At 54.2% G+C, this 27,148-nt stretch overlaps 10 protein-coding genes across 10 annotated transcripts; 5 read left to right on the forward strand and 5 right to left on the reverse strand.

Annotated features, from left to right (window-relative positions):
* Positions 1-29: 29 nt before the first annotated feature.
* Positions 30-2,120, forward strand: N656DRAFT_779659 (uncharacterized protein). Its single transcript, XM_064815235.1, has 3 exons — positions 30-656; positions 717-872; positions 944-2,120. The coding sequence occupies exons 1-3, from the start codon at positions 482-484 to the stop codon at positions 1,852-1,854; spliced, it is 1,242 nt and encodes a 413-aa protein (XP_064669731.1). The 5' UTR covers positions 30-481; the 3' UTR covers positions 1,855-2,120.
* Positions 2,034-4,451, reverse strand: N656DRAFT_112163 (Vps52-domain-containing protein). The gene is made up of 3 exons (XM_064808515.1): positions 3,871-4,451; positions 3,419-3,813; positions 2,034-3,365 (listed from the first exon to the last, which is right to left on the reverse strand). The coding sequence occupies exons 1-3, from the start codon at positions 4,331-4,333 to the stop codon at positions 2,214-2,216; spliced, it is 2,010 nt and encodes a 669-aa protein (XP_064669732.1). The 5' UTR covers positions 4,334-4,451; the 3' UTR covers positions 2,034-2,213.
* An 880-nt stretch (positions 4,452-5,331) lies between these two features.
* N656DRAFT_789834 (translation initiation factor eIF-5A) lies at positions 5,332-6,146 on the forward strand (the record flags this gene model as incomplete). Its single annotated transcript, XM_064816818.1, has 4 exons — positions 5,332-5,343; positions 5,565-5,837; positions 5,897-6,029; positions 6,082-6,146. The coding sequence occupies 4 exons, from the start codon at positions 5,332-5,334 to the stop codon at positions 6,144-6,146; spliced, it is 483 nt and encodes a 160-aa protein (XP_064669733.1).
* A 676-nt stretch (positions 6,147-6,822) lies between these two features.
* Positions 6,823-9,063, forward strand: N656DRAFT_779665 (uncharacterized protein). The gene is made up of 5 exons (XM_064815236.1): positions 6,823-7,005; positions 7,088-7,735; positions 7,796-8,006; positions 8,072-8,452; positions 8,509-9,063. The coding sequence occupies exons 1-5, from the start codon at positions 6,889-6,891 to the stop codon at positions 8,880-8,882; spliced, it is 1,731 nt and encodes a 576-aa protein (XP_064669734.1). The 5' UTR covers positions 6,823-6,888; the 3' UTR covers positions 8,883-9,063.
* Positions 9,064-10,428: 1,365 nt separating this feature from the next.
* Positions 10,429-11,738, forward strand: N656DRAFT_779667 (Yip1-domain-containing protein). Its single transcript, XM_064815237.1, has 3 exons — positions 10,429-10,497; positions 10,557-10,992; positions 11,070-11,738. Exons 1-3 carry the CDS (start codon positions 10,453-10,455, stop codon positions 11,480-11,482), a joined length of 894 nt encoding a protein of 297 aa, XP_064669735.1. The 5' UTR covers positions 10,429-10,452; the 3' UTR covers positions 11,483-11,738.
* On the reverse strand, positions 11,449-13,001 carry N656DRAFT_779668 (Rhodanese-like protein). Its single transcript, XM_064815238.1, has 3 exons — positions 12,202-13,001; positions 12,078-12,126; positions 11,449-12,000 (listed from the first exon to the last, which is right to left on the reverse strand). Exons 1-3 carry the CDS (start codon positions 12,499-12,501, stop codon positions 11,702-11,704), a joined length of 648 nt encoding a protein of 215 aa, XP_064669736.1. The 5' UTR covers positions 12,502-13,001; the 3' UTR covers positions 11,449-11,701.
* A 527-nt stretch (positions 13,002-13,528) lies between these two features.
* Positions 13,529-15,382, reverse strand: N656DRAFT_798512 (C-22 sterol desaturase; the record flags this gene model as incomplete). Its single annotated transcript, XM_064817766.1, has 5 exons — positions 13,529-13,567; positions 13,620-13,903; positions 13,964-14,931; positions 15,010-15,160; positions 15,220-15,382. The coding sequence occupies 5 exons, from the start codon at positions 15,380-15,382 to the stop codon at positions 13,529-13,531; spliced, it is 1,605 nt and encodes a 534-aa protein (XP_064669737.1).
* Positions 15,383-18,847: 3,465 nt separating this feature from the next.
* N656DRAFT_112776 (uncharacterized protein) lies at positions 18,848-19,388 on the reverse strand. Its single transcript, XM_064808516.1, has one exon. The coding sequence runs from the start codon at positions 19,253-19,255 to the stop codon at positions 18,923-18,925; it is 333 nt and encodes a 110-aa protein (XP_064669738.1). The 5' UTR covers positions 19,256-19,388; the 3' UTR covers positions 18,848-18,922.
* A 467-nt stretch (positions 19,389-19,855) lies between these two features.
* On the reverse strand, positions 19,856-22,995 carry N656DRAFT_837209 (CT20-domain-containing protein). Its single transcript, XM_064818820.1, has 5 exons — positions 22,603-22,995; positions 21,897-22,547; positions 21,158-21,264; positions 20,064-21,102; positions 19,856-20,003 (listed from the first exon to the last, which is right to left on the reverse strand). The coding sequence occupies exons 1-5, from the start codon at positions 22,814-22,816 to the stop codon at positions 19,876-19,878; spliced, it is 2,139 nt and encodes a 712-aa protein (XP_064669739.1). The 5' UTR covers positions 22,817-22,995; the 3' UTR covers positions 19,856-19,875.
* Positions 22,996-23,117: 122 nt separating this feature from the next.
* On the forward strand, positions 23,118-26,290 carry N656DRAFT_837210 (uncharacterized protein; the record flags this gene model as incomplete). The annotated part of the gene is made up of 2 exons (XM_064818821.1): positions 23,118-26,037; positions 26,068-26,290. The coding sequence occupies exons 1-2, from the start codon at positions 23,291-23,293 to the stop codon at positions 26,288-26,290; spliced, it is 2,970 nt and encodes a 989-aa protein (XP_064669740.1). The 5' UTR covers positions 23,118-23,290.
* Positions 26,291-27,148: the final 858 nt, after the last annotated feature.

Here is a 27,148-nt window from a genome sequence, read left to right on the forward strand (position 1 = left end):
TTCCATCACATTGTAAGATTCGTGCAGCACAATTTCATGCAGTACGGAGTACAGGGCAGGGAATGGCTTGCCATTTTGAGACGCGTACCACACGTGTCCGTCCAGATCATCATCAATTGAAGAAGGTCCGCAGTCTTCATCAAGAGCTTCACAGAAAGCGGCAAAATTCCTGCACGTCTCTGAGTACCTAATCCCTCTGCTCACATCCGGATGCGGCACTTTGAATCAAGACACGCGGCAGAGAGAGACAGGGCCAAGTTCGGCGTTTGAATAACTTACAGCCTATCAATACCAACACTAGCGCAGCTAACAGTACTGTATGTACAAGCTGTGAGATGCCTATTGGAATCAGACATTCTCAAAGCTCTTTTATATTTTACAAGAAAGCAAGAAAGGGGAGAGAGAGACCAGAGAGACCCGAGTGCCCCGAGGGATAAGAACGCTGATCCCCACGGCACCAGACATTCGTTGTCGATTGAGCATGGAGGACTCAACCGAGCCATGTCCCAGTGAGAAGACTAGAAATCACACAGACACAGTTGAGCAAAAGAAGGAAGCTATCCTCGAAGCATGCAAGCGGAGGGACCTCGCTGCCTTGAGAGCGCTTGCAGAGTCGCCGGGCGGCTTTTTGACTGACAGAATCCGCCAGCAAGCGTGTAAGCCAGATACGATACCTATCGATATCTTGGGGCAGAAGCTCACTCTCTATAATACAGGGCCGGTGTTGCTAGGAATTTCACCCGTCGATGGCAAGACCGAGTCCGACCATGACCAGTCTTGTTCGTCCGCCACATGGAGGACACTGCCACACCACAAAGACGAGGATCAGGTCCAACTAGACGTCAACCGCTCCTTCATCTACTACCCCAATGGTACGCTATCATATCCCTCCTCCCCTCCAATATAGCCCCAGAACTAATCCAACAAATCCAAACAAACCCAGACCAGACCGAATCCCAACTCTCTCTCCAAAAATCCCACCTCTCAGCCCTCATCCTCCAAGTCCTCCGTCAGAACCCCTACCTATGCTACTTCCAAGGCTACCACGACATAGCCCAAGTGCTACAGCTCGTACTCCCCCCGTCACTACGGCCGCTAGCACTAACCCACCTCTCGCTGCTCCGCATCCGCGATTTCATGCTACCCTCTCTCGCACCCGCCGTGGCGCAGCTCCACCTAATCCCAGACATCCTTCGGGCGGCAGACCCGCCGCTGTGGCGGCACCTGTCGCACACAGAACCCTTTTTCGCGCTGTCGGGCACGCTGACCATGTACGCGCACGACATCACCACGCTGGGCGACATTGCGCGCCTCTTTGACGTGCTGCTGGCCCGCGACCCGGTGTTTACAGTCTACCTCTTCGCGGCCATGGTCCGCAGCCGCCGCGCCGAGCTCTTCGAGACCCCGCCCGACGAGCCCGAGATGCTGCACAGCATCCTCTCCAAGCTGCCCGTGCCCCTCGACCTCGAGGGCCTGATTGCCCAGGCTGGCGAGCTGGAGCGCAGGTTCCCGCCCGAGAAGCTGCCGTCCTGGAGGAGGATCTCGAGGTGGAGTGTTTTGAAGACCGGCAGGGACGGCGGCCGGGCTGGGGGGTATGGGGAGGATGCCCGAGCCAAGGGGAGGGAGTTTTTTGAGAGGCAGGCCCGCGAGCTGAGGTGGGCCGAGCAGAAAGCCCAGGCGAAGAAGTGGTTGTGGCGGCATCGTCGGCCCGCGGGGACGATTGGCATCGCCGTCTTGGTTGGTGTGCTGGCCATTTTGCTGCGGAAAGCGGGGACAGGGTCCGGCTCGTTACCGGGTCCGCTGGTCTCAGGGTTGGGCTATGTGTCTGCCTTGGTGGGGAGGAGGTGGTGGTAGGACTGGCCTGCTTTCCCTGTTGCTCCCGTGTGAAATTGTTTGCTATCATGGTAACGCGGAAAACGGTACGCAGTTTGTCGATTTGAGAGAGGTGCTTTTGGCTAAGGAGGTTAAACAAAGAGAATATGTCAGGGGCTCGGCGTTGATATCGATGACGGCACCAGGGGGAAATCGTCGGTTGGCGTACATGGCGTGTAGACTCTCTGCGTTTTTCATTTTGTATACCTTCTGAAGAGCTCCAACGTCACGATGATAGAGAAATGTATGCTGCATTTTTCACGCTTCGAACCCTTTCATTTAGTGGAAACAGCATGGCGACCAACTGAACGTCAAGTTTCCGCCCTCCTTTCCCAGGGCGATTACCCATCCTCCTGATGACCAGCCTTCAACGCCTCAAAATGCTCTTGTTGCTCCTCCGCAAGCTTCCCCCGAACATCGCTAATGATGGTCAGGATCAGGCTGTAGTTATTGTACAAGAATCGATCTCGCTTCCTCTTGTCGGCGCCAAAAGATGCCTGGCTGGCCTTGTTCAAGAACATCTCAACCTCGTTGCGCAGCCGGCCGAGACTTACCACGACGGGCTCGTCGTCGCCGCCGGCTTCGGGGCTTAAAGCGAGAATACCATGAAGAAACTGACCGAAGCGCTGTGTCACAACATGGGGAGCCGCAGACGCAGCCTTGGCCGAGGCCGCTGAGGCGGCACGCGCGGGCAGCGCCGCGGTCAGTGCCCGGATAGATTCGCAGTGCGCATCCATGATGCTTTGCAGACGTGGCCACAGCGTCATGGCGGTGCCGTTGATGTAGCCGTCTGCGGCGGGGACACGGCGGCGCTGCAGCTCAAAGGCCAGCTGCTGGTTGAGGCGCACGCACAGCAGCAGGCCCAGCCCGTCGTACGTGTCGGCGACGAGCTGCTTTGTGAGCGTCTGCCCAACGGCAAAGGTGGGCTCAAATATGTAGTTGAAGTGTCGGGAGATGGTGGCGAAGGAGAGCGCCGGGCTGAAGAAGGCGGCGAGGAAGGTGTACTCTGCCGTGGCATTGTCGACAAGAGCAAGGTTAAAGTTGCGGAAGGGTACTTCAAGGTAGTGGATTGACTGATCTTCTTCAGCCAAATATGACGATATTGCCAGCTGATTGTTGGTTTTGAGGACGTCTATTCTCCTTCCCAGGTTGAAGGCGTCGTGTGGTGCTCCCGCGACCTTCGATCCCGAAAGGACTGTGGCCTTCCTCGACGTATCCTCGTGGCCAAGCACATCGTTCTTATCGATGGCATGGAGCTTGAGTTTCTCTAGCGCCTTCTCATAGCGGGTGAATTGGTTCAAGTAGTACCAGCGCATTGTGTTTAGATAGGCTTGGCAGATCTCGCCTGCGAGCACCGGCTGGTGCCGATTGAGAAAGGAGAAAAGGTCCTTGAACCGAAGGAAGTTCTGCTGTTGGATTATCTGTGCGTTGATATTGGGCGACCTCAGCGCCTTGATCTGGGCCACAAGGAAATCCCGGATGCGTTCAAGAGCCTGGCTTGGTTAGTTGAAGGACATGAGGGAGACTCTGAGAGAAGAGACCATACCTTGTGCACCAGCTTTTCTAACAATGGCCCAACATCTGCTAACGCCTTGCTCGGCATCTGCTGCGAGTTCTTTTTGTACGCCGTGGCTCTCTTGTCCACCTCGGCCAGTATCTTGACCCATGCTTCGTCAATGTGCCCCTCAGATATCTTGGAGACTACGACGGGCGACACACAGAGCTCCTCCACGAGAGGGCCTAAGCGCTTCTCGACGGCTTTTCGGTTTTCTAACCTAACGTTCAGGGAAGTAGACCTGGCTTGAAGACTTTCTATATCGGCAGATACGGCAGCTAGATCATTGCGAAAGCTGGTGAGGTTAGACTCAACCGAGCTTAGGATGTCTTCGCAAGCACAAATTGATCGGTGAAGCTCCTCGAACTTGGCTTTGTCTCGATTGACTATTTGGAAACTATGAGTACACGATGTAACGGCCACATGGGCTCGGGACAACCTACAGTCCTCTACCGTCTGTGGTTTGCAGCGGTCTACCACGGCCTGGTCGGCATCTTCGCTGGCGAGCTCCCGCAGAGAAAGACCTCCAAAATCAAATTCACCCTCCAAGTCATCCTCCGTCATCCTTCCTGGCTGGCTGTTTCCTGGCGTGGCTGGATCCGGCAAGGGCCCGAGAATTCGAGCGAGAACCTCTTCGGGGTCCGGAGCATCGCCAACAGTGGTGGACTGTTTCAGGGCCGAACCATTGGCCCGCTTCGATGAGGCGAGCAGCGAGGACGATGAGTCGTTAGACACGAGAGACAGAGAAGACCCCCTTGGGGAGATCCCTGGCCTCTGCGACGTGACATAAGGGCCGCGTGCGCTCGATGTCCGGCGAGGTAGCGGCGATTGCGTACGACTCTGGCTCGGCGGAGAGGGACCGGGAGTGTTTCCGGGATGCTGCCCACCAAACCGGTCAAGCCACATGGTGTATCAAGTTCTTCCCTCGGTCGCCGTGACCAACGCCCAGCTTCGAATCTTGCAAGCTCGTGTTGTTGTTCCGCTCCCGGAGTGCCGTTCTAGGCACCCGCCGTTGTCTTAACGCCCGCCAGTGTTACGGAGAGCTTAGACCTGGTTGGTGATTGGCTGCCTCGAAGCCACAGCTTCAACCCTTTGCTCTGGTGGGGCCGCGGGAGTTTGCGTGGGTCATTGTCGAACCAAGCTTAGCGTGGCCCACCAGGATTGCAGGCCAGGCGGTATGGTCGCACGAGCCAGTCCTTTACATGTATCCATACCTAAGAAGTATTACCTATCCCCTTCAACCGCAAGAGTATCTACATACATACCTTCAAGTTAGGCTCAATGGGATGGGAAGTTCTTTGTATGGCACTCTCATCCCTTATTATAGTTGCGCGCTGAGGTAGAGGAGACGAACATGTAGTCAAGACAACTTGGTTCATTCTTTGGACCTTGACACTACATCCATACGGAGTATGGATACCAGAGCATGTGCCGGCGCAAAGAACACAATGTATATACCCCTCCGTACTCATTCAGGTTCGTTTAGGGCTAGAATGATTGATCTTATAACACAAAGAGTGAGGGTTCCAAATTACGCCAGGCAAAACCTTCATTGTGGCCAGGAGGAGAGGCGAATCTTTCGGGTTAACCTGAAGCTGCGCTAAAGTTACCACAGCTCGAGCCCACCAAGAAATTCACAAAATATTAGTGGTCCAAAGGCAGTCGCAGACAAACCCCCAGTGCTACCAGGGAGGGGCTACTTGGCGGGGAACCCAACACTGCCTTTTTTTCGCTTCGGCTGGGGGTGCTTCAAAACCACAAATTTCCTCCCGCCTCCCAATCCCCTCTCCGGTCATTAACTTGCGCCTTCCATTCCCCCCTCTTTCGGACCCGTTCGACATCTTCTTTGGGCATCTCCGCTCGTCTTCTTCTGGGAACCCTAGTATCTTTTCAATTTTCCAAAGATGGCTGAGGAGGTGAGTTACAGTTCGCGCTCGTGTCTTGTGCTCTCTTGGGCGACAAAAACCGCCCCGCATTGCCTGTCTCTGAACCCCGCGATGCCCACGGGAATGCCAGAATGGCGCACATCCCGTTGTCGCCATTTGCTGCCTCCACTTGACGAATTTCCCAATCCTCAATCAGCGCTTTCAACATACTATCTTGCTTTTCATGTATATACTGACTCTGATGGCTACAGCAACATGAATTCACGACCGAGGCCGCCGGCGATGCCGGTGCGTCCGCCACCTATCCCATGCAGTGCTCTGCTCTGCGGAAGAACGGCTTTGTCGTGATCAAGAACCGCCCTTGCAAGATCGTCGACATGTCCACCTCCAAGACCGGCAAGCACGGTCACGCCAAGGTCCATCTCGTCGCCCTCGACATCTTCACGGGCAAGAAGCTGGAAGATCTCTGCCCTTCCACCCACAACATGGATGTTCCCGTCGTCAAGCGCCAGGAGTACACTCTGGTAAGAATAGCTTCAGGGTACGCACATGGTCTATCTGGGATGCTAATCTGGATCTTCAGATTGATATCTCCGATGATGGCTACCTGAGCCTGATGACTTCCGACGGCGACACCAAGGATGATGTTAGACTGCCCGACGGTGAAGTTGGTGAGAAGATCAAGAAGCTCTTCAAGGAGGAGGAGAAGGAGACTCGTAAGTTCCAGCTAGCCCTTGTTTTGAACAATGCAGCTAATTCAGGCACTAGTCGTCACCGTCCAGACTGCCATGGGTGAGGAGGCTGCCATTGACGCCAAGGAGGGTAACAAATAAACGGCGGCACACCCGAGGCACGCTAGGTGTGAAGAAGGAGGGGAAGGGATCTGGTTACTGCTTGGCGATAGCAGTTATTGCATCTGTTATCGCCAGGTTGCTTTTGGCCAGCTGAGATATATCATTCGGTATTTCTTGGCCTGTTCCGGGTGTTCAGGTGTCCATGGTTGCAGCCCAATGAGTCTGGACACTTTCTGCTGGGTATAGGACGCACAGTCTCAAACTACTCGCATGGAGATTTCGTTGCCTGTCCTAAGAATACCGGTTCCATTGGCTGTTTCCGTGGATTTTAAAAAAGTAGCCTTGTGAGCTGCGAGGGGCTGTTCGGTAGATGCAAGATTCCATGCGATGGCGCTCAATAACCATGACCAACTCATCTTTGCGTGTCAGGCTATGTGATATGAAAATGAAACCACAGTGAAGAGCGACATAATTCTCAACCATGCAATCAAGCTCATTGTTTGGTTCAGAGGAAGTCAATAAAATAAAATAAAATAAAAGTCTTAGGAAGACGAGAAATGATGGGCTTGGAAGAAACCTGCCAACAAGCAAACATAGATTTATATTGTGACTGAAATCTGGGTGAGGGAGAATAAAGTCAAGGGGAATAAGAAAGGAGATGCGGTCCGCTCGGAATGTCGTTATGGCTTTTTTTAAAAAAAAACTACGAATAAACGATGCATAAAGCTCATGCGTTCTAAATTTTTCTCCTTTCAAATGAACCGACGAGGAAACAACAGCCATGGCCCCGCGCCGACATCATCGATTCCCGCGCGGGGAAACATGCTCTGAGTGTCCGGCAAGGAAATGGTATCTTGAGAACGGACGGCGGTATTGTGAGAACGGACATCAAGTCGAGGTGAGGAGACGCCACGCCCGCGCCAACGGCAGCAAACAAACAAGCCTGCTGAATCCGATTCTTCTGTACTAACCACCATCAGGGCTACGTCCAATTCGACGTCGACGAGGACGATAACTTTGGCAAGTCGGGCCGCGTGGCCCGCAAGAAGAAGGAGGCCCGCCAGGCGGAGCGCAAGCACCTCACGGGCAACGAGGCCCGCGAGCTGTACCTCGAGTGCCTGCAGCTGCTGCTGCGCAAGCAGGTCGCGTGGCTGGTCCGCCAAAAGGGCCTGCACCCGGAGCTGGAGTCGGTCTGTCGCGACCTGTGGTATCTGAGGGTGAGACTCTTTCCCGGGCTGGGTAAGAATGCCAAGGACAAAGGCAAGGGTAAAGGTAAGGGTAAGGGGACCGACGATGGTGTTGATGGTGGAGGAAAGGCGAGCCAGTCCAGTGGTGGCAGTGGTGGTGCGAGTGTTGCCGGATCGGATTCGGATGCCGCCGCAGGGTTGGCCATGTTCAGTTCGCAGTCTGCGGCCGCGGAGGAGTTTCTGGCTTCGGGGAACGAGAGTGGTGTTTCTGGCGGCGGAACGAAGAGGAGTAGGAGCTGGGCGGGCGAGATATGGCCGCTGCCAGGGGCCATAGATACGCTGGCGCTGGTGTACTTGGGGTGTCTCTTGAGGCAGGAGCCGGTGAGAATCGGGGATTTGTTCCGGTGGGCGCGAAATAACCAGATACCCTTTCTTGGGGCGGTGAGTTCACGACGGCCGGTCACGCTGACTTTGTCTGTGCCACTGCTAATGGCGTGACAGATAGACTACGTGCCCAAGGAGTGGCGGGACAGGCTGCCGGGTTGGGCGCAACATGCTCTTCTCACCAGATATGCCCGGTTCCACGGAGGTGAACTGCATAGAGCAGTGGCGGATTTAATGCTGGGGTATAAAGAGAACCACAGGTTAATATTCCCAGCGGTACCAGCACCCACGTTGTTGTTCCTTTACATCCGGGATCTTGCCCTTCCACGTAGGTCCAATTTTCTCCGCTTGAGCAGCCAGAGCTATCTGTTACTAACTCGAAACCACACCCAGCCGAGGTCCATCAATTCGCCCAAAAGCTATGCCGTCTCCTGAAAATGAGCTTATCCTTTCCGACGAGGGACCCCCCGCCCACGCGGTACATGCTCCTTGACTTGCCAGAGGTGCTTTTAGTGGCTTCGCTCGTGGTCGCAACGAAGCATTTGTATCCACTGGATGGGATTCAGCGGTTTCCTCGCGATGAAGATGACCCTCTGTGTCTAAAGATGGACTGGGCTGTCTGGGTGTCTGAATTTGCAAGGCAACCGGAGAAAAAGCCGGGACGACTGGAGTATGAGCGTTTAAACTCGGAGGAAATCTGGTCTATGAGCAAGGAGGAGGTGAACGAGTTCTTGAACTGGTTCCAGGAAACTCAGGTTGAAAAGAACCGACCAGGTTATACTTTCCACTCCCAGAGAAAACCTACACGAGCTGCAAGCTAACCATCGCAGACGAAACCGAGGTCGACCGCCTTTTCCCCCTGCACGATATACCGCCACTCCCACAAGTCCAGGACTTGTCGCAAGAGGAGGTCGAGGCACGGATATGGAAGGTCCAGAGTTCCATGATCAGGGTTAGTCCACGGCCGGACCCTGATGAGGATGTCAAGCGGCTAGGCTTCGACTATCCATTAAACCGGTACCCTGAAGAGCTTGAGGGACCTGCCAGACGATTCTATGAAGTTACTGCAGAGGTCGCCGGGCTATCGTTACAGCGGCTCCTCCGAGCTGTCTACGGCCTTGAGCAGCTCCTTTATGAGTGGCAGCGGAGAGAGAAGCGTCGTCTCCGGGATGAATTCCCTGGCAACGATGTGATGGGTGAATGAGATGCAAGGAAGATGGAAGATGGACGATGTCGAGGATGTGTAGGAGTCTGGCTTGCAAAACCGGCTATTGCTCACGAGATACCCCATACGCTATTGAACAACACTTCTTTATGGCAGCTAGTAAATGTACATGACGGACTCTGGAAGTGTCCTGGCATGTAACCAACATTCAAGTTGACCCCCCGTTTTAGTCCTTGACCGTGGCCAGGATCGTGCGTAATGAGATGAAGTTGCACTGTAGGGCCCACTTTATTGCTGCCTCGGATCTCCGGCCACGAGCCCTAGGCCCCAAGCTGGCTTGCAGATTCTAACCCCCACCAAAATTTACGGCTGTCTGTGAACTTTCCGTCATTCTCGCCAGCGCGACCACGAATCAGTCAAGAGTAAGCCTTCGCAGTCCCAAACGCTGCCGCACGATGGAATGGACGGTATATTGACGACGGGCTCAATCAAACAGTGCAGATTTTCGTGAAGACCCTCACGGGTAAGACCATTACCCTCGAGGTCGAGTCCTCGGATACCATCGACAATGTCAAGTCGAAGATCCAGGACAAGGAGGGCATTCCTCCCGACCAGCAGCGCCTGATCTTTGCCGGCAAGCAGCTCGAGGATGGCCGCACTCTTTCCGACTACAACATTCAGAAGGTCAGTGAGCGAAGTGGGACGAATCTGCAGTTCAGGAACCGCGGAGAAAAGGGGATTTGGGTGACGAGAATCGTTCAAGAGGAGGGAAATGGCCGTGGCTCGCGGGGAAAGAATTTGCGCTTGCAGCAGGGAATACTCAGTTCTTGCCGATTGAGCTAACTGTTTGGATATGCAGGAGTCGACACTCCACCTCGTCCTCCGCCTCCGTGGTGGTATCATTGAGCCGTCGCTCAAGGCGCTCGCCTCCAAGTTCAACTGCGACAAGATGATTTGCCGCAAGTGCTACGTAAGCATACATATATGCTTCGTCCGGAGGGACCAGTTTCTAACACGATCCGACGCAGGCTCGTCTCCCGCCGCGTGCCACCAACTGCAGAAAGCGCAAGTGCGGACACAGCAACCAGCTCCGCCCCAAGAAGAAGCTCAAATAAACGGTCACTTTCTTCGGTCACGGTCGTCTGGCGTCTTTCGGTTTTCTCAGCATTGCTATCGTTCTGCGGGGGATGGCATGGGGTCTTGCGGCAACCATTCTGGCTGTACATTCCGGATGACCATAGCTTAAGACTCCTGACCATCTAAATCATGAATCCATGCGTGATGATTGTCCAGAACATGTCCATTTCTCCATCCATTGATATGAGATCTGTCAGGAATCCAAGTGTTGCAGGCAATGGTGGTCACGTGACAGTGAACAAGCTGAGGGGTGTGTAGCTTAAAGCCCAGCCAAGAGGGTGTGCATTTAGTGACAGTGCTGTCCAACTAGCCGTTGTCGTCAGCCCTCAGGTAGCTTCAAGCTTCCACAACGTATCGTCAAGCTGCGCAGCCTAAGTTTGGCGACAGCAAAATCAAAGCCAGAATACGCGAAATTGGCCAGTAGCCCCACAGCTCCCTATTGAGGGCTCGCACGACGACCGACCCGGACAAGATGTCCAGATCAGGCTACGATGCCGTCGTAGACGTCGACGACGAAGTCAGTTCCCCCGGTCCCTCTTCTGCGCTTTGCTTCCCCCGCCTAACCACACAAGACAGGGAGATCTAGGGCACACAGATCTCCAAGAAGACCTCGAATTCCACAACTCGAACTTTTCCGAAACCACGCCCGCGCTGGGGCGTAGCAAATCCACCGGCACATCCTCGTCCTCAGCCGGACTCCTCCCGCTCCCGGCAACAGCCTCCGGGCCAGGCGGCAACAACGGGGCCGGTGGGGGGAAGCGTTTCCTTTGGACGCTCTCGTTTTACGCGCAGTTCTTTGACGTCGACACGTCGTCGGTGCTGCAGCGCTGCTGGGCGGCGCTGTACCCGCGGGCAAACTTCCTCGACGTGCTCGAGGGCAACCCGGACCTCTACGGCCCCTTCTGGATCGCCACCACCGTCGTCTTGATCCTCTTCCTCGGCGGCACCATCAGCGATTACCTGGCTACGACGGGCAAGGCGGCGTTTGCGTATGATTTCCGCTTGCTGAGCGGTGGGTTACTCCTCCTCCCCTTGCTGAAGATTGCAGTGAGATTATTAGGCAGGATACTAATATATTTGCGCCTCCAGGTGCTGCCGGCTTGATATACGGCTATACCTTCATCGTGCCGGTCGTGCTCTACCTCGCTCTGCGATACTTTGGGTCAGAGAGCGCCAACTTGCTCGAGTGCTGGGCGCTGTACGGCTACGGGAACCTCATCTGGATCCCGGTCGCGCTCATCAGCTGGTCACCGATCACCATTCTCAACTGGGTGTTTGTCGGCGTGGGGTTTGGAGTGTCCGTTGCCTTCCTTCTGAGGAACCTGTACCCCGTCTTGAGTGCGACAGACCGCCAGACCAGCAAGGTGTTGTTGATTTTGGTGGTGGCGCTCCATTTTGGGCTGGCAATTGCTATCAAAGTGCTGTTCTTTGCCCACGGCAGCCCGGCACTCAAGGATGATGGGCCGGACAAGACGACACCAGAGCCCGGGCGGTTGTTTTGAAGGAAAGGAGGGCATGGTTACGGCGTGCTAGGGGATAGGCCGGATCTCTATGTACAAGTACATCTGCATTGCAAGACATCAGGCGTTTGAGGGTCGGGCCGGGCGGTTTGTTCATTCGAGTACTCTTAGCAGCATCATGACATAGATTGTCACCCCACTGGCGCCTTAAGATACCCTTTGTTGGCTTGTTTTGAACCAAGCTTACTCAAGTAGATTCCCTTACCTTTCGCCATTCCTCTCCACCTTCCCTCCCTTCTCAAACCAGTCAAGCCAACTGCCGGGGTATTCACCGACATTGGTCCACCCGGCCTCCCTGGCTAACCCGGCCGCGCCCCGGCTGCGTACTCCGGCCTTGCAGTAAAAGACAACCTCTGCGTCGCGCGCCGGGCGTGAGTGCCCGAACCGGTCCTCGAACTCCTCGTCTGAAATGTGGAAGCTGTCGGGCGCAGACTTGATCGGAATGTTGATGGCGCCTGGGATACGCCCTGTTTCTTGGAGCTCAGAGGGTTCGCGCACGTCTTTGCATTACGCGGGTGTGAGTGTCGGGTCTTCATTAGAGTACTATGGGGGGTAAGGTTGGAATAGAATGCCGTACCGATAATAGTGATGGAGGGGCGCTCCGGGCTGGTTATCAGTTTCTGGAGCTGTAGGCCAGCAGAAGAGTGGATGGTTAGACATATGGTTTGGCTTCGCAATGGAGGAAGGAGGCAAAGCATTACCGCCTCAAAGTCCCAGATCTTGTTCTCCGCGGGTTCTTGCTTGGCTCGTTCTGAAGAATACCTCCGTACCGATGCGCCGGAGGAGCTGCTGCTGCCTGGAGACGGCAGCCGGCCAGAAATCGGCACAAAGGACCGTCGGGCGCCGCCCGAAGAGTTAAATGGCTGACGGTGTTGGCTGTCGGTTTGATATCGTCGGGTCAGAGTGGACGGTGTCGCAACCCGGACATATCGGGGAGTCGGAGGTCTTGCCGGAAAAGCAGATGTCTGCGCAAGTCTTAGAACTGTCCGTCGTGACGCCATGGCCGATCGTGCTCAGTAATGGTGTTGTACAATACAATACGTCGCTGTTCGTAGGTGGGATCCAGTAGTATAGGATCAAGTCAAAGGAAGAGAAGTCGCCGAAAGCTAGGGAAATGCGATATCCATCTCTTGCTCAATCAGGAGCCGCGTGAGCCGTGCAATTGAGAACTCGATCCACCCGCGTCATAGGATCACCTACACCTTTGTGATCATCATTTTTAGGCCTACATTGTTCGGAATTACTACTTATACGAACTCACTTCAAGCAAAAACACTACGAAACCCCATCTAATACCTATCCTATCGATGGCGAGATACATCTCCCAGTCACAGTTAGGTCATGCATCACGACATGGTACCTGATCCTTGCTGAACTGTCAAGCGGCATGTGATCGCGAAGCAGCACCTACGGTAGCGCAGCGGTATCCTGTCGTCCAATAAATGGCATACCAGTCGCTGACGCCTCGCATTGGAAACTGAAACAATTTCGGAATTGCCCTGCTGGGCGGCCTTATAACTGACCGACTAAGATTTTCAGCTCTAATATGATGCGGTAGCACGAGGCGTAGCAGCAAATTGACTCGGATCACCAACAGCTACCTTGTAAGGCAGCAACAATGTGGTCTTATGTCAAGGACTCTTTTAGAACCCTCACACCCCGTTCACCAGCTCCCGCCATCGTCTGTCATTCACCCTCCCCGTTCGTCATTTCGTTGACTGAGCAACTCCAATTCAAAAGCCTATGTACATACTAAAGATTACAATTGTATAGAGTGGCCAGCCTGATCGGTAGCCAAACCCCGAGTCGCATACCCTGAGTCGCCATGAGCCATTCCAGGTTCAACGGGCGCCGGCTCGAGACGTCATCACTGTGTCGCCACATTTTCATCGTTCACGAACGAACGGAGCGCTACGCTCATCTATCCCAAGCAAAACCTCCATGCTTCCTCGATGTATAATCATATTAAACCCACCGTCCTAGTGGCGCCTCATCAAAGGTCCAACGTCGGCCCACGCACGGTACTCTCTACCACTTCCTCTTCTCAAACGTCAACGGGCAGTCGTCCTATTTCAGTCAGCACCACGTCGTCGCTCAGGTTTGTCTCCAGCAAACTTACCATAGGGAAGATGGTGGCAAACACCTTGATCTCCTCGGACTTGGGGGTCGGGTGATGTTTCCAGTCCAAGAGCAGTGACGCCTTCCCAATAAAGAGGACGAGGTTGAGCTGCGCATAGTGCTGCCCCAGGCAGTAGTGGGAACCGGTTCCAAACACAAGATAATTCTTCGCACCCTTCACCTCGGCGTCACCGGTGTAGTACCGCTCGGGATCGAACTCGTCAGGGTTCTCGTACACTTCGGGGTCTCGCAGTGCCATATACGTCGTCGGAATTACCATGGAGCCTGTCCATCACGTCAGCTTTATTCGCCGCAACATTCGAGTTCACTGGGTTCTCCTCCTACCCTTTGGAGCAGTGTATGTTTCAGTGATCGGGAACGGCTTCTTCGCAACGTAGGGGACCATAAGGACGGGCGGGCGATACCGCAACAGCTCCCGGACGACAGCGCGAGTATAGGTCATGGATTCAAGCTGGTCCATGTTCACGGGGGCATTGATGTCACCATTGCGAACCTTCAAATTCTCTTCCCGCACGCGGTCCAGAACATCGGGGCGCTGGGCCATAATCTGGAACAGCCACGTGGCAGCGCTGCTCGTCGCGTCTTGCGAAGCGAACAGGAAGGTGAAAACGGTTTGCGAAATCTCATAATCGGTAAAGTCCCTGAGCATGTGCGTCGGCTTCACCAGTCCTTCGGTCGATAAGGCCTTCTCCTCAGCCTCGCGCCACCTCTTGGACCGAATCATCTCGAGGATCCAGGCATCCATAATGCAATTGGGCTCGCCGCCAGCAGCCATGCGCGCTTTGCTCTTGGCCGCGCACTTTGCAAACTCGGCCAGCACCATGTCCGCCGCCTTCTTGCCATACCAGGTCTTGGTGAACGGGATGATGATGGGGAAGTTGACCAGCTCAAGAGCGGCAGTGATGAGGTAGTAGTCGTCGGCAATCTTCTTAACGGCCTCATCCGTGATGTAGTGGCCGACGAACGTGCGGCACGACACAGCGGTGATGGTCTCCCGGAAGTGCGTCATGAAGGGAACGGGCTTTCCGCCAGCCCGCTTGGTGATCTCCAGAAACTCCTTGAAGTAACGATTGTACACTTCCTCTTGTCCGGGAAGATAGATCTCGAGGGCACGACGTGTGAAGAGACCGTTCAGGCCCTTGCGAAACTCGACATGAGCCTTGCCGTCCAGGAACACCCAATTGTCGTCGCCAAGCAGCTTGTGCGCGACATCGACAACACAGGGCTTGACAAAGGCGGGAGAGTTGAATACTTTGCGAGCCATATCACGGGTCGAAGCGATGACGACGAACCTGGGGGCGCAAGCATGTCAGCATCCGACGGCGTGGAGAGCGCAAGAGCTATTGTTGCTGGCGACAAGCTCCACCTACTTGTGGAAGACGGAAACGCAGCTGAGGGGCCCGCTCGCCCATTTCGCATAGTATTCCTCAAACTTTGGGTTAACGGATTGGAGGAATGGCCCCATGAAAGGCAGCTTCATGGCGGGGCCTTCGATCGATCCCTTGTTCCAGATATACATGACTGCGGAAGGTTTTGGTTAGCATGAGAAGCTCGCATTTGGGCAAGCTGGGCCTACACACATTGATCATATACGACTAGGGTGGCGAGAATAGTCGCAAGTATGGTCCAACTGCTTGCGCCGGAGACATACTCGACGATGGGCTCAAGCGGGCGCGGCAGATTGACAGCGCCATACTGCACGCTCGCCAAGGGCGAGGTGAAGCTTGTGGTGTTGGCAACCATCGCGTGTGTCCGTTGCGGTGGGTGGCCCCGATCCGAGGGTTTGGACTCTGGAAAAGTTGACGGACCCGGGTGGGCAGTTGCTGGGCTGGAGTCAAACCGTCACCGTGGGCTTGGGAAGCGAGCGCAGGGCGGTGAGGTGTGGGATGCTCCGGGAAGAATTGAACCCGTGGTGCGGCTTCACAAGAATCAGTGCCTCTCGGGGCTACCAAGTTCTCTGTGTCGCCCATTGACAAGGGTCAAAACAAGGGTTCATCCGAGGGGAAAACTTTAGCGATGTGAACGGCTGGTGGGGTCCCGTTTAATTGTCCACTCGAAAGCAAGTTCCGCTTCCTACACTAGTAACGGTAACGTTTGTTATAAATCAAGCAGGTACGAAGTACGAAAACGAGTGCTGGTCGCCTCCAATGGTGTGAAGCTCAAGCCCGCGAGGTCGCTCCCGTCTCTTATCAAATTTTGAAGTCAGCCCTTGTCGACATCCTCACGATCAAGTTCTTAGACTCAAAGCTGCTGGATTTTCCCACTTCAATTTGGATCGATCAGAGCTTGCAGTCCATAACTTATCGATAAGAAGCTACACCAAGCTTGTTGTACTGTAAAGAGTTAATTACACCTCAGCTAACGTACTGTATGTAATACAAGACAGCTCTGTGACGGAGCACAGGCTTGGCATTCCACCCAATTCAGGGGTCTTCAGGTACGAGCCAATCCGCTTCCCTCTGTCGAAAAAGCTCATTACCAAAAAAGTTTTTAGGTGATCATACCACTTCCAATAACTCCAACGAAATCATTGCCATTGTTGCGTTGCTATGAGAACTGTGAGGTACACGATGTTCTCTCGCTCGATTCGCACTTCGCAGTGAGCGGAAGTAACCTAAAATCCCTCGAAAGCCGAAGTACCTAAGTCAACGCCAACGTCGAAGCCCGATTGGTCATCGCCATCTCGGCAGTAGCCGTGGGGGTCGGCCCTCTTCTTCCGGCTATCGGGAAAGGTGTAGAACCAAGCGGCGCAGAGATTCATATGTAGATGTGAACACAGATTTTTGAGGTCTCCCGCTCAGTGCCGGTAGATATTTGGATACTGGTCAGCGCCTATCAATCACTTCGTTTGATTCCCGCTTCAATCTGGTAGATGCTGTCAAAGATCTACTCAAAATCCAAATTGTGCCGGTTTAGGTAGGCAGGAGACGACGGTAAGTTGCCTTTAATTACTGTGGTACGGAGTACTTCTTGAGGAGCTCAGGCCCATCTAAAAGAAGCCAAGCCCCTCAGCCCCCACTATTCGATGTACGCGTATGTATGGACGTAATGTTACCACTGAACGTCCTTGCATGAAGTCGGTACAAGTACTATACATACAATCAACCTTAAAGACTTTCATTTACCCTATGACTGTGGACCAACTACGGACAGTTAACCGTCTCAAGCATGAACAGTAAACTCACACTTTCAATGAGAGTACTGGCAAATTTCACACCCAGCGAGATACTTATAACGGTCTCATCGTGATAGAAAATCGCTGAACATGAGGAATAACGTATCTTACTTCGTACACTTTGACCCGCTGAAGTGTGTGGACGGATCAACGACCCAAGACTTCGAATGGTAGGCCATGCACAACATGATGATCGATAGTCATATCGATGCGGCTTGATTCGCTGAGCTACAGCTTGGTCCCACTGAATCGTTGAGGTCACCCAGCGACGTCCAACCAGGGTGCAAGCCGAATACGAATTCGACGAGAGATTGGTTTTGTAAGCAAGAGTACTACGGAGTAATCGTAGGTACTTTACAACATTACGTATTTACGGTACATACACAGTAACATACGTTACTGTAATTCATTATCACATGAACTTTTTGACGAATTATCTGCCGGAAGATCAGGACTTATAGAGTCATAACCAAATTTCAATTGCTACCTGAGTAGGAAGGAATTGGTGAGATGGGACAAGACTTCCCGCAAGATTTATTTCACCAGCATAGGTGTAACTCGTTCCCGCATCTCAATGGTGGAATGATCCTAACATAACGTTAGGCACAGTACTCAGACAATCAGGTATGTAGTCAAGAAGAGCAGATTAGATTCCATTTGCAGTCGCCGGGATGTGAAAGATATTCTGTAGAGCCATAACTTTACCTTCATGTTGAGTCGTTGACAAGTCCAGCTCCATTAGGGTCTATCAGTTGAGACAGGGAGGTGAACTGAGCTATCATAATATTTCTCAATGCCCGTCGTCGTCTCATTTTGTGCTTGTCTCGTCAATGACTGCGTTGAACTAGGTGCTATTAACCGTTCTCACATCTTCATCCGTCACCGCTTGATGATGTGGTCAAAGAGAACTTGAGAAGAGGACTCTACGCCCGTTCTCACACACTTCAGTCTGCCTCCGATAAATCTGGCGACGAACCATTGTCACAGTGCCACCCATTGGTGTGGAACCAGTATACGAAGTAGAATCTACAGTTATTGTCATTTCGCTTGCTTTATCCGGCTCGAAGGTAACGTTGTCGTCTTCAGCCACGAAATGTTGACTCAGGCCGCCGAGGCCAAGCCCCTTGAAGGCATCTGGTCATGCAGGATCAAAAGTTCAAAACTATCTGTAGGGTACTCCGTATTGAGACTTGATAAAAATTGTTGACTTGCTAGCAGGGCCATCACAATAATTCATCGGTTGAATGTGCTGCGACTCTCGCTAGTGTAGCCAAGTTTTCTGCGCCTGGGCCCTAAACCGACTCTAGGTAGTTCAGAGAAAATTCTACAAGCCACTGTTGGGGGGTAATGGAAGAAAGGAAAGGCAAAAGAGTCGTCAGCAAGGTACCTTGCGAATATCCATTGGACGGTCTGACGACGCAGGATTGAAACGTTCTGCTCGCAAGTTCAAGTCAAGTTCAAGTCCGAGAGCCGGTTTAACAGAGCTGTCGCATTTACACGCGCGGCCTTCTTCGGTGTTGGTCCTACTTACGCAAGATGGACTGCTGGCTTGCACAGGCACGCTTACACATACGTCGTCTGGATGCGCATAGGCTTTGTCAAAATGCTACCACAGATCTGGTCCGAACAGATCGTAGCATCCGACGCTACACCTGTCTAGGTTGGGTTTCGCACCGCCTATGACTCTGAGGTGGGCCTGCCACCAAATCTGGTGCGAAGATAGACTTAGCTCCTGCTTCTGTAGATTTTTTCCTCGAGACGCTGACGCTGACATGGAAGTTTGTGACTCATGCCGAATATGGACTGTAACACGTTCGCATGTCGACCCCCCAACATGCAACGCAAAGGGGCATGTAGGTGGCAGTGACAAGACGAATGCATTCCAATTGGGATCAGTCACAACACGGCGTCATGAGAGAAGCCTTAGCATGGAGACAAGGGATGATGTATATAAGTGACAGAGAATGCCTCAGGGACCGTCTCATCTCACCCATCAAGATAGGCAAGATAGCCAGAGATTCAAGGCGACGAGACAGCTTCTTCCATTCTGCAAACAATCCACCCGCTCGACCACACAAACAGCCAAGGCCCCCCTGAATCAGACATCATCAAGACCACAATAGTAGCTCTGAGCAACCGCAACCAAGATGTCGTCCCAACAGAGTACGACCTCCTGTCCTACCAAAGAGTCCCCAGCAAACTAACACGCCCTTTTCTTCACCAACAGCTTCTAGCAGCCAGCAGCAGCAAACGCGAGACGCCGACGCCGCCTCCATCGCGAGCACCATGACATCCTCAGACCTCAAGCCCCTGCTGGTCAAGGACGAGAAGAAGTCGTCCGGGTCCTCCTCCTCCTCGTCATCCCCGACCAAGAAGGACAAGGCGGCCGAGGAGAAGAAGAAGCAGCAGGACCTGATGCGCGCCCAAATCCGAATGGGCATGTAAACCGCTTCACAACGCCTCAAACTCACTCCCTTGTTCTCTCCATCTCTCCCTCCGTCTCACCGAACTCCACCGTGAGACATCGGAAGGGGAAAGAAAACAAGAAGAACAAGGAGGGTATGAGCTACGAGTCAGGATCCTTTGAACGGGCCTGACAGGGGTAAAGCCGCACACGGCAGCCATGGGCCGACACCAGCAACGCCAGCATCACCACCATCACCGCGCCGAGCCGTGCCGCGATACCTAATCGGTTGCGCGCGCAGGGCTCAAAAACACCGTGGCCATGGCCTTGCTTCAGAAGGCGCGCCCCAAAACGAAGGGGGGTCGCGCCGCGGAGGAAAGGAAGGGAGCGGGATAACCAGGTGGCGAGGGATAGGTGGTTGGTTGATCTGTCGGTTGTAGAGGCGGAGGAGAGTCCGGTGCGGTGGATGCTCGCTTTCGCAATGGTACATAAATGCGCTCGCGGACTTGGTATGGATGGATTAAAGGGGGAGCTCAGCATGTGTGACGAAAAAAAGGGGTACAGCGGATTCAAAATCCGAAGATTGCAAGTCGTACGGTTCTATGGAGGGTATCATGACTCGTTTAATTTGTTTCTCCTGAAAATAGACGCTACACATCAAAACGTGTCGTCCAATATATCGTAGTTCGTCTTGACCATGGTTGGGCTGTACTCAGTCGAACCCTCTGGGTTTTCACCTGCAGTGAGCAGAATGTTGTCGACGATGCGCTTGCTCGCCTCGCGGGCTGGTTTCATGTCAGTATCATACACCTATGGCTTTTATTACCGGCAAGGGATGAACATACCTGGGGTCTGCAGCAACTTGGACGGTGGAAGCGCAAACTTTATTGTCTTGGGCGGGCTAATCTCCCCCAATCCACCGTCACTGTCACTCTCCCATGTAATCTCATCCTCGTAGTCCTTCCCTCCTGTCCGCTCTGCGGCGAATACATCCTTGGTCTTCCGGCCCGTAGCCGGCGTCTGCACGCTTACCCCCGGCGTCCTAGGCGCTCTCGCAGCCGCGGCCGCCTTGCCCTTGTACGCTGCGCGCATAGGCGACATGAAGGCGGCGCTCCTCAGCTGGGGGACTGCCATCTCCGGGCTTGAGGTGGGCGAGTCCTCCCAGATGGGTCTATCTTTCTGCTTATCTTTGCCTTTTCCGGGTGTTGCAACCTTCTCAATCTTCCACTTGATGGGCGAAATCCCGGTGGTGCCTTTCAGGGGAGTTGCCGCGATGCGGTAGTTCTTGTCTAACAAGCGGTGCAGGAGCGGGTCCTTGTTCTTATCCTGCTCCAAGCCCTCTTTGCCGTCCCCATCGTTTGCTAGGTCGCCCGGCCCAAGTGATGACCGTGGCGTCAGAGGCACATCTGGCAGGCGGGAAGTGTGCTGCTGGAAGAGAAGTTCCGTATCCTCCTCGTCCTCGCCGCTCGCTGCCGTGCCACGTTGCGGCCCTGATGCGCTGCCAGTGCCGCCGTTCTTGTTGTTGTACTCGCGCCTTAGCGCCTCGTAAGGAGAATGTAGATTGGCAAAGTTGGGGCGGAAAGGTAAAGTCTTGGTCGCAGGCGGACGCGGGGTACTACCCGTAAGGTCCCCATCCCTGTCGCTTAGAACAGATTCCTCATGCTGTTGGCCATGCCCATGGTAGATGACTGACGACTGGTCGGTAGCAACGCTGACGTCGTGTGTGCCGGCGCTACGTGGCCGGGGTGTGTAGTCGTCTGCCGTCTCGTCGTGTACTGTTGTTTCCTCTTCGGCAGTAATTTCTGTGCTATCCTCGCTGCCGGCTAGTTCTTCGTAGCCTGAAAGTGAGACATTCGCCGAAGCCTCGAAAAACTGCTTCCAGAACTGGCGCAGTGTCAGCCCATAGCACAGTTGCGGTGAGAAGGAAGGGAGCTCAAACTTTGGTAGCTTCCCAGACGGCGCGTGAGTGCTCGCCATATTGCTCGACTAGCGGGAGAATACTTGTAGTGACAATGCGATGGGCTTTGCTAAAGTTGTGGTCGATCTCTGTAAGGCGTCAGATTCCATCGTCAACCAATCGGGCTATGTACTGGCAAGCTCTGACCTTGGAGTGTCAGAGTAATAGATTGCTCAAGTTTCTCAAGCTCTTCCGTGAGTGTGAGGTTTCTGGGGGCCGCAGTGCCTGGCCGGGACATGTTGGGCTGACTCTATTTACAAGTTTGTCAACAAAGTGGTTTGAGGGGGGGAAGCTCGGGCAGTCCTTTATCAGGTATACCACGCGTCACAGGCATCTGCGCGACTCGCGGGGTAGTCGTGGTGGGGTAACTGAGGGTCATACAGAATGCAAATATACCTTACCTTTTATAACCGTATCTTGCTCATCAGAAGGTGACCTAGCCAAGTAGGCCGAAGGAAAGAGGGCAACGAAGGTACATGGTTCTAGTTGGAAGGCTACACGCGGACCAGTCACTTGGTTTGTGTAGTAGCATTTCTTTTGTCTACCTGGGTATCTAGCAATGCAAGTCGTGAGAGCACTACGCTGTTGCGGCCAAACAAATCCCTTGGCCAATCGCCCACATTAGAGGTTGATGATACAATCAAGCTGATTGAACACAGGCTTGCTTTCCTCTACGACATCAGCTCGGTTCAGCTGCCTCGCCCGCGACCCCGTCCTCTACCCCTGCCCCGTCCTCTACCACGGCCTCTTGTGCTTCCCCTTCCACCCCTCGTTGAAGCCGGTGTGCCCGTCTCTTCTTCTGCTTCATCTTCCCCTTCTTCCCCCTCCTCCCCCTCCTGCTCCTCGTCTGATTCGCCTTCCTGAGAGCTATCAGCCTCACTAGAAGATGATTCTTCTTTAGCCCTCCGCGCTCTACTAGTGGTACGCTTCGTGCTTCTTCCTGCTCTGCCGGTCTTTCTGGCAGGGCTTGCAGCCGGTGTCTCGTTGTCCGTGTCCTCGACAGTACTACTGCGGGTCCTGGTATTTGACTCGGCGGCGCCTCGTTTCCGCTTCTTGGTTCCTCCCGTAGGTTCGTCCGGGTCCCACTGCGGTGGGCTGCTTGGCGCCTCGCTGGGGTCGGCGCGCGCTTTCTCCTGGATCAGGTCGGCGTAATCCTCCCAAGGGAGGTTGAAGTCGAGATAGCGCCTCGACTGGCCCTCCTCGTCCGGCGGATCCATGTTATTTTCCCGCTCGTCGACGGCCTCGAGGTTGTAGTACTCGGCCAGCTTGGCCCAGATGCCAGGCATCCGCGTGTGCGGCCAGGCATCGGGGTCGAAGCCATGGTTCCGTAGATGCTCGCTGATGGCTAGCATCCGAAAATGCTTGTGCATGCCTGCCGATGCCAATTAGTTAGCGGCCGCGAGTGTGTTGGTTGCCAAGCTCCTTACCCGCCGGCTTCCACCGGATGACCCCCTTGAACAGCGAGGCTAGCTGGTCGTCCGTCCACGGGTCCGTGACTGGTTTTGGTGGTTGAGGAGGCGCAGGCGCGGTTGGCGTCTGTGCCGGCGTGTCGATTTCCATGGCATCCTCATCTCGAGCTGGCGTCGCTGACGCTGAGGCAGCCTGGGTGCTAGCCCGGCCACCCTTCTTCTTGGGCGGCATGTTGCTAAGAACAGTTCTCGAGCCGAGCCAGGTGTCGGGTCATGACGGATGAGGGGTGGGAGGGGAAAGCCAAACACCGTCCTGCGGCGTTATGTGAGGATTGCGACAACTGCAAGAAGTGGCGTTCGATGATTGAAATTGTTTTTGATTCCGCCGAGTTGGGTACATAAGTGGTAAGGTACCTTGGTGGTTTCTCGGCAGGAACCGACCCGCCGGGTTTTGGGCCGTTGAGGCCTTGGGGGCACCTGCTGAAACTGGGCTCCAACTTCCAAGGGTCCAGCGGGGCAGCCACAGTGGGTCACTCACTATACACTACACAGATGTCACTGTATCACACAGGCCCAGGCTCACTCGAGGCTCACTACCTTAGGTACATCATGCTCAGCTCATTTTGCAATTTCGAAGATTGGTTGGCATCGCATAAGCCAGAGCACTCAATGACTCCCTCCTGTCTCGCTGCAGGTGTCCCAAAACATGGCGGGCGGAGAGGATCCATCCGATCTCTTCGCCGTCCCTGACTTTTGGCGGTCGTCAAGTTGGCTTAAACAGTCCCTCAACGAGGTCAACAGAGGAAACCCCCTGTTTGCGCTCGATGGATTAGGTACGATTAACTTAGAGGCATCTCAGAGCCTGATTCCGTCTTTGGATGCTCGCCCGGCTGCAGGGGGGATTGAAGACGAGGATGGGGTCCTCTTCAAGCTGCCGCCTTTGTTCAAAGAACCAAGCCACCAAGAAATCAAGCTGCCCTGCGAACCTAGGTCCGAGACCCTGGAAGACGAGCCAGGCCCTTTGCCCTCCCCAGACGACGAAGACATCTGGCTCTCCCCGGACCATGGTCTCGGTACACATTTCGAATTCCAAACGTGGGAGGCCTTTGACCAAACCGAGCAAGGACCCTATTCGCCATTGTTCGTCTCCGAGGTCGGGCCCGCTGCTTTCGACAGTCTGCTGGCATCCAGAAACGAAACTGGTGACGCACTCCCAGACGTGTTGGACGCAGCTCTATATTGTGCCTGTCTGCTGTCCCTCGCTCTGGGGAGAAGCTCAATTCTCTTTAGTTGGGACTCGAACAAGAATTCGTTCGTGAAGACGGCACCGTACCTCAGAATCTCCGGCCTCTCCTTGGATATGGTCAAGGCCATCGACAAGCTCTGTGCCGATTGTGGAAACTCTGCCAGACATCTCCAAGCATTTGCTGAAGCAACATACTCGGCCGCTTCCACACCCACAAGAATCGCCCTTGCAGGCTTCATAGAGCGACTTGTACTTGTTGTCCGATTCGAACTCAGTATTCGAGGCCGTGATGTGAGGTCTATCCTGCAATTACAGTCTGCAGTCCAACCAGCTCAATCGGTCCTATCATATTTCAAGCGTCTTGTCAGGAAGCTGGCCCAGCAGAACTCTGACGAGGAAATCTTGTCGTGTCTCTTTCAGGAGGCTCAGGATTCCGAGTACCGGGACGGACTTCTGAGGGCAGCTACACGGGAAATGTTGCGGGTTATTTCCAAGCCTTGGGTTGGGTTTGTGGAAGAATGGATTGGTCTCAGAGCCGAAGGCGGAATCCCCATAACCAAGAAAGGGCCTGGTAAAGGCTTCATCAAGGTGACAGACAAGGTATGGGTGGATGATCAAGGCTTCGAGCTCCAGGAAGCCGAGTACTTCCTTGAGGAAAGCAAAATGCCTACTTTTATTCCAGAGGACATGGCTCAAACAATTTTCGAGACTGGTCGAAACGCTCGATTCCTGCGCGAGTATCACCCCGACCATCCGCTTTCTAGACCAGACTTGATATCATCAACAAAGCCGCCGAGGCTCGAATGGAAGTTTGAATGGGACGCCATATCAAAGTTGGAGGCGAGAGCCATAGAATACCGGAATGCATTGTCCCGTGCGATAGAGGTCGATCCTGCCGCGATGCAACAGAAGACACAAGGCCAGGCCGAATCAAAACCTGGCGTACCTGAGCTTGGGTGTTTTGGCAAAACCGAAGCCCAACTGGAAGCTAACATCATCTCTTCGATGAGGCAACTTGATCAGCCGTTGGAAAACCTTGGGGCGCAGGACGGGTTCTCTCAGCTTCTGCAGAATCAGCTCTACCAAACAGTAGACCTGACCAAAGAGGCCGACGACCTTTCCCCACACTGGACATTGGTGCCCTTGCTCTCCTTTGGTCCAGTCATTGAAGCCCAGTCAAGACTGATAAACCGAGAGTGTATGAAGCTGCTCTTCAGTTCCCACCATCTGCGCGTGCACATTGACGCGCTCCGGCAGTACTTCCTCCTCGGTAACGGGCTGCTCTGCAGCCGCCTCTCCCACGCCCTTTTCGACCCCAATCTCTCCACCGCCGAACGCAAAGCTGGAGTTGCCCTCGGTACCGATGCAGGAGGCGTGATGGGCCTCCGGCTAGGAGGCAGAAAGACATGGCCGCCGGCTAGCTCGGAACTCCGCCTCGCCCTGATGGGCGTCTTGACCGACTGCTACCAGCCGCCGCCGCCGCCGCCGTTCCTAGCCCAACTCAAAACCCACCCTGCACAGGGTGGCAAACCCGACACCAACAGCAGCGACACCGACACAAACACTAACAGCCTCCCAGGCGATATGAGCTTCGCCATACGGAAACTCTCCCAAGAAGAGATCGAGCGCTGCATGTCGGACCCGGACGCGCTCGAGGCCCTCGATTTCCTCCGGCTCTCGTACAAACCGCCGCCACCCCTTCGCCCTGTCATGGTGCCGGCCCTGCTCGTCAAGTACGACCGCGTCTTTAAGCTCTTGCTGCGCCTCCTCAGGATGCTGTACGTCGCCAACGACCTCGCCCAGATGGACCCGCGGGATCTTGGAGCTGATAGTTCGGACGGCACCAGCAGCACGAGTCACTGCTGTAGGACACGCTTTGGCATCGAGGCGAGGCATTTCATTCGACAGGTTGCCTCGTACTTTTTTGAGCGCGGAATAGAGGCCGTATGGGCGCCTTTTGAGCGCTGGCTGGATCAGGTCCAACGAGAGGTCGAGGGTGGGCTTCCCGCCACTGCTGCTGCCGATAGCAATGTTGATGCTAGCGACGATGCTGCCACCGCCGCTGAGGCGGGGATGTACTGCAGCCCGGATGTGCTACGCGACAGGCAGGAGCAGGCCCTTGATGAGATCATGGGGGTTCTGCTGCTGCGCAAGCGGCAGGCACCGGTTATGGGCCTGCTGGAGGAGATTTTTGGGGAGGTGCTGAGGTTTGCGAAGTGGTTGCGGACGAGGCCAAGGCATGGGTTCGATGTCGATCACGAGGCCGAGCGGCGGCAGGAGCAGGAGATGTATAAACAGTTTAGGAGGAGGGTGGAGGTGTTCATTACTGTTTGTAGGGGTCTTGGGGAGAAGAAGATGGCGGGCTCAACTGGTATTGGAGGAGGAGCAGATAATCCGGTCGAGCAGCTGTTGCTCATGCTGGATATGTCAGGGTTTTATGAGGGGAGGAGAAAGGGGTGATCGATGGTTGTGTTGAAGAGCTTTCTCCTAGCATTTAGATACCCTTCCTATGAGATACACGCGTGCTCTTCAGCTTCTGTCCTTGCCTGGGCCGGCCTTCGTTAACGGAGGGTCTGTATAAAGTGGCTAGGGATTGGTAAACTCGTAGGTGAGAAGTTCGGTCTAAGGAGCTGTGTACAATACCATGCCAATCCTGGAATCGTTAAAGATCAAACGAGTTAACGTCCGATGACGGTACAAATATATTCTAGGCGAGTACTTACTGACAACACAACTTTCTACCCGCTGTAGTTCTTTCCTATAACATGCTTGTCTCTCTCCAATCCTGATGTGCGTCCTCGTCCTAGGTGAGTAGAGTTAGAACCTGGGTTGGAAGGTTAGTCTGCTCAGAGTATCATAAAGATCATCTTTGTATCACTCCGGTCAGAGGAGCACATTGGATGTATCGTGTGAGACGACCGAGTTTGGCTGCTTTAGCAGCCTCCAACCCACACCACCCCTTTTACCTCCGTCGCCAGGCCTGCGCGACAACCTGATATGGCGTTGTTGGCTATAAGGGGGCTCTCAGCGGTATCTATTTACATGGCTCCGTACATGGTTGCCCGGGGAGATCTCCATCTATCTATTCCGGCAGTCACTGATGAGTTTCTGCAATAGCATATCTCCCCTGGACAATCCAGGTCTATTGGTACCTAATGATCCTACCAAACCCCGAAGCCGATCATGTTCATGCAAGCTTCCACTTGCCGTAGCACTGACTATCCTCTAGCTGTGCTCGACATGGCATTTACTTAAGCAGCTGCTTGTTTGTTGTCCTCTTCCCCTTACGAGAGCGTGTTTTCCACCACTTGAACCCTC

The sequence above is a fragment of the Canariomyces notabilis genome, assembly GCF_033297395.1.
Source record: "Canariomyces notabilis strain CBS 508.74 unplaced genomic scaffold N656scaffold_12, whole genome shotgun sequence".
In the NCBI taxonomy this organism is placed as follows: Eukaryota; Fungi; Ascomycota; class Sordariomycetes; order Sordariales; family Chaetomiaceae; genus Canariomyces; species Canariomyces notabilis.

What these genes read in the sequence shown, in the direction of transcription:
- N656DRAFT_779665 (XM_064815236.1), top strand. Translation starts at nt 6,889, where the DNA reads ATGGCCCCGCGCCGACATCATCGATTCCCGCGCGGGGAAACATGCTCT. An exon ending in CCGGGATCTTGCCCTTCCAC is followed by an intron (nt 8,007 to 8,071) that starts GTAGGTCCAATT and finishes AACCACACCCAG; the next exon opens with CCGAGGTCCATCAATTCGCC. An exon ending in GGTTGAAAAGAACCGACCAG is followed by an intron (nt 8,453 to 8,508) that starts GTTATACTTTCC and finishes TAACCATCGCAG; the next exon opens with ACGAAACCGAGGTCGACCGC.
- N656DRAFT_112163 (XM_064808515.1), bottom strand. Translation starts at nt 4,333, where the DNA reads ATGTGGCTTGACCGGTTTGGTGGGCAGCATCCCGGAAACACTCCCGGT. An exon ending in ACCACAGACGGTAGAGGACT is followed by an intron (nt 3,814 to 3,870) that starts GTAGGTTGTCCC and finishes GTTTCCAAATAG; the next exon opens with TCAATCGAGACAAAGCCAAG. An exon ending in TAGAAAAGCTGGTGCACAAG is followed by an intron (nt 3,366 to 3,418) that starts GTATGGTCTCTT and finishes TAACCAAGCCAG; the next exon opens with GCTCTTGAACGCATCCGGGA.
- N656DRAFT_779667 (XM_064815237.1), top strand. Translation starts at nt 10,453, where the DNA reads ATGTCCAGATCAGGCTACGATGCCGTCGTAGACGTCGACGACGAA. An exon ending in TCGTAGACGTCGACGACGAA is followed by an intron (nt 10,498 to 10,556) that starts GTCAGTTCCCCC and finishes CACACAAGACAG; the next exon opens with GGAGATCTAGGGCACACAGA. An exon ending in TGATTTCCGCTTGCTGAGCG is followed by an intron (nt 10,993 to 11,069) that starts GTGGGTTACTCC and finishes TTGCGCCTCCAG; the next exon opens with GTGCTGCCGGCTTGATATAC.
- N656DRAFT_837209 (XM_064818820.1), bottom strand. Translation starts at nt 22,816, where the DNA reads ATGCCGCCCAAGAAGAAGGGTGGCCGGGCTAGCACCCAGGCTGCCTCA. An exon ending in CATCCGGTGGAAGCCGGCGG is followed by an intron (nt 22,548 to 22,602) that starts GTAAGGAGCTTG and finishes TGGCATCGGCAG; the next exon opens with GCATGCACAAGCATTTTCGG. An exon ending in CCGTCTGGGAAGCTACCAAA is followed by an intron (nt 21,103 to 21,157) that starts GTTTGAGCTCCC and finishes ACACTGCGCCAG; the next exon opens with TTCTGGAAGCAGTTTTTCGA.
- N656DRAFT_779668 (XM_064815238.1), bottom strand. Translation starts at nt 12,501, where the DNA reads ATGGCGTCACGACGGACAGTTCTAAGACTTGCGCAGACATCTGCTTTT. An exon ending in AGATCTGGGACTTTGAGGCG is followed by an intron (nt 12,127 to 12,201) that starts GTAATGCTTTGC and finishes GCTGGCCTACAG; the next exon opens with CTCCAGAAACTGATAACCAG. An exon ending in CCCCTCCATCACTATTATCG is followed by an intron (nt 12,001 to 12,077) that starts GTACGGCATTCT and finishes CGTAATGCAAAG; the next exon opens with ACGTGCGCGAACCCTCTGAG.
- N656DRAFT_112776 (XM_064808516.1), bottom strand. Translation starts at nt 19,255, where the DNA reads ATGCCCATTCGGATTTGGGCGCGCATCAGGTCCTGCTGCTTCTTCTTC.
- N656DRAFT_779659 (XM_064815235.1), top strand. Translation starts at nt 482, where the DNA reads ATGGAGGACTCAACCGAGCCATGTCCCAGTGAGAAGACTAGAAATCAC. An exon ending in CAGAATCCGCCAGCAAGCGT is followed by an intron (nt 657 to 716) that starts GTAAGCCAGATA and finishes TCTATAATACAG; the next exon opens with GGCCGGTGTTGCTAGGAATT. An exon ending in CTTCATCTACTACCCCAATG is followed by an intron (nt 873 to 943) that starts GTACGCTATCAT and finishes AAACAAACCCAG; the next exon opens with ACCAGACCGAATCCCAACTC.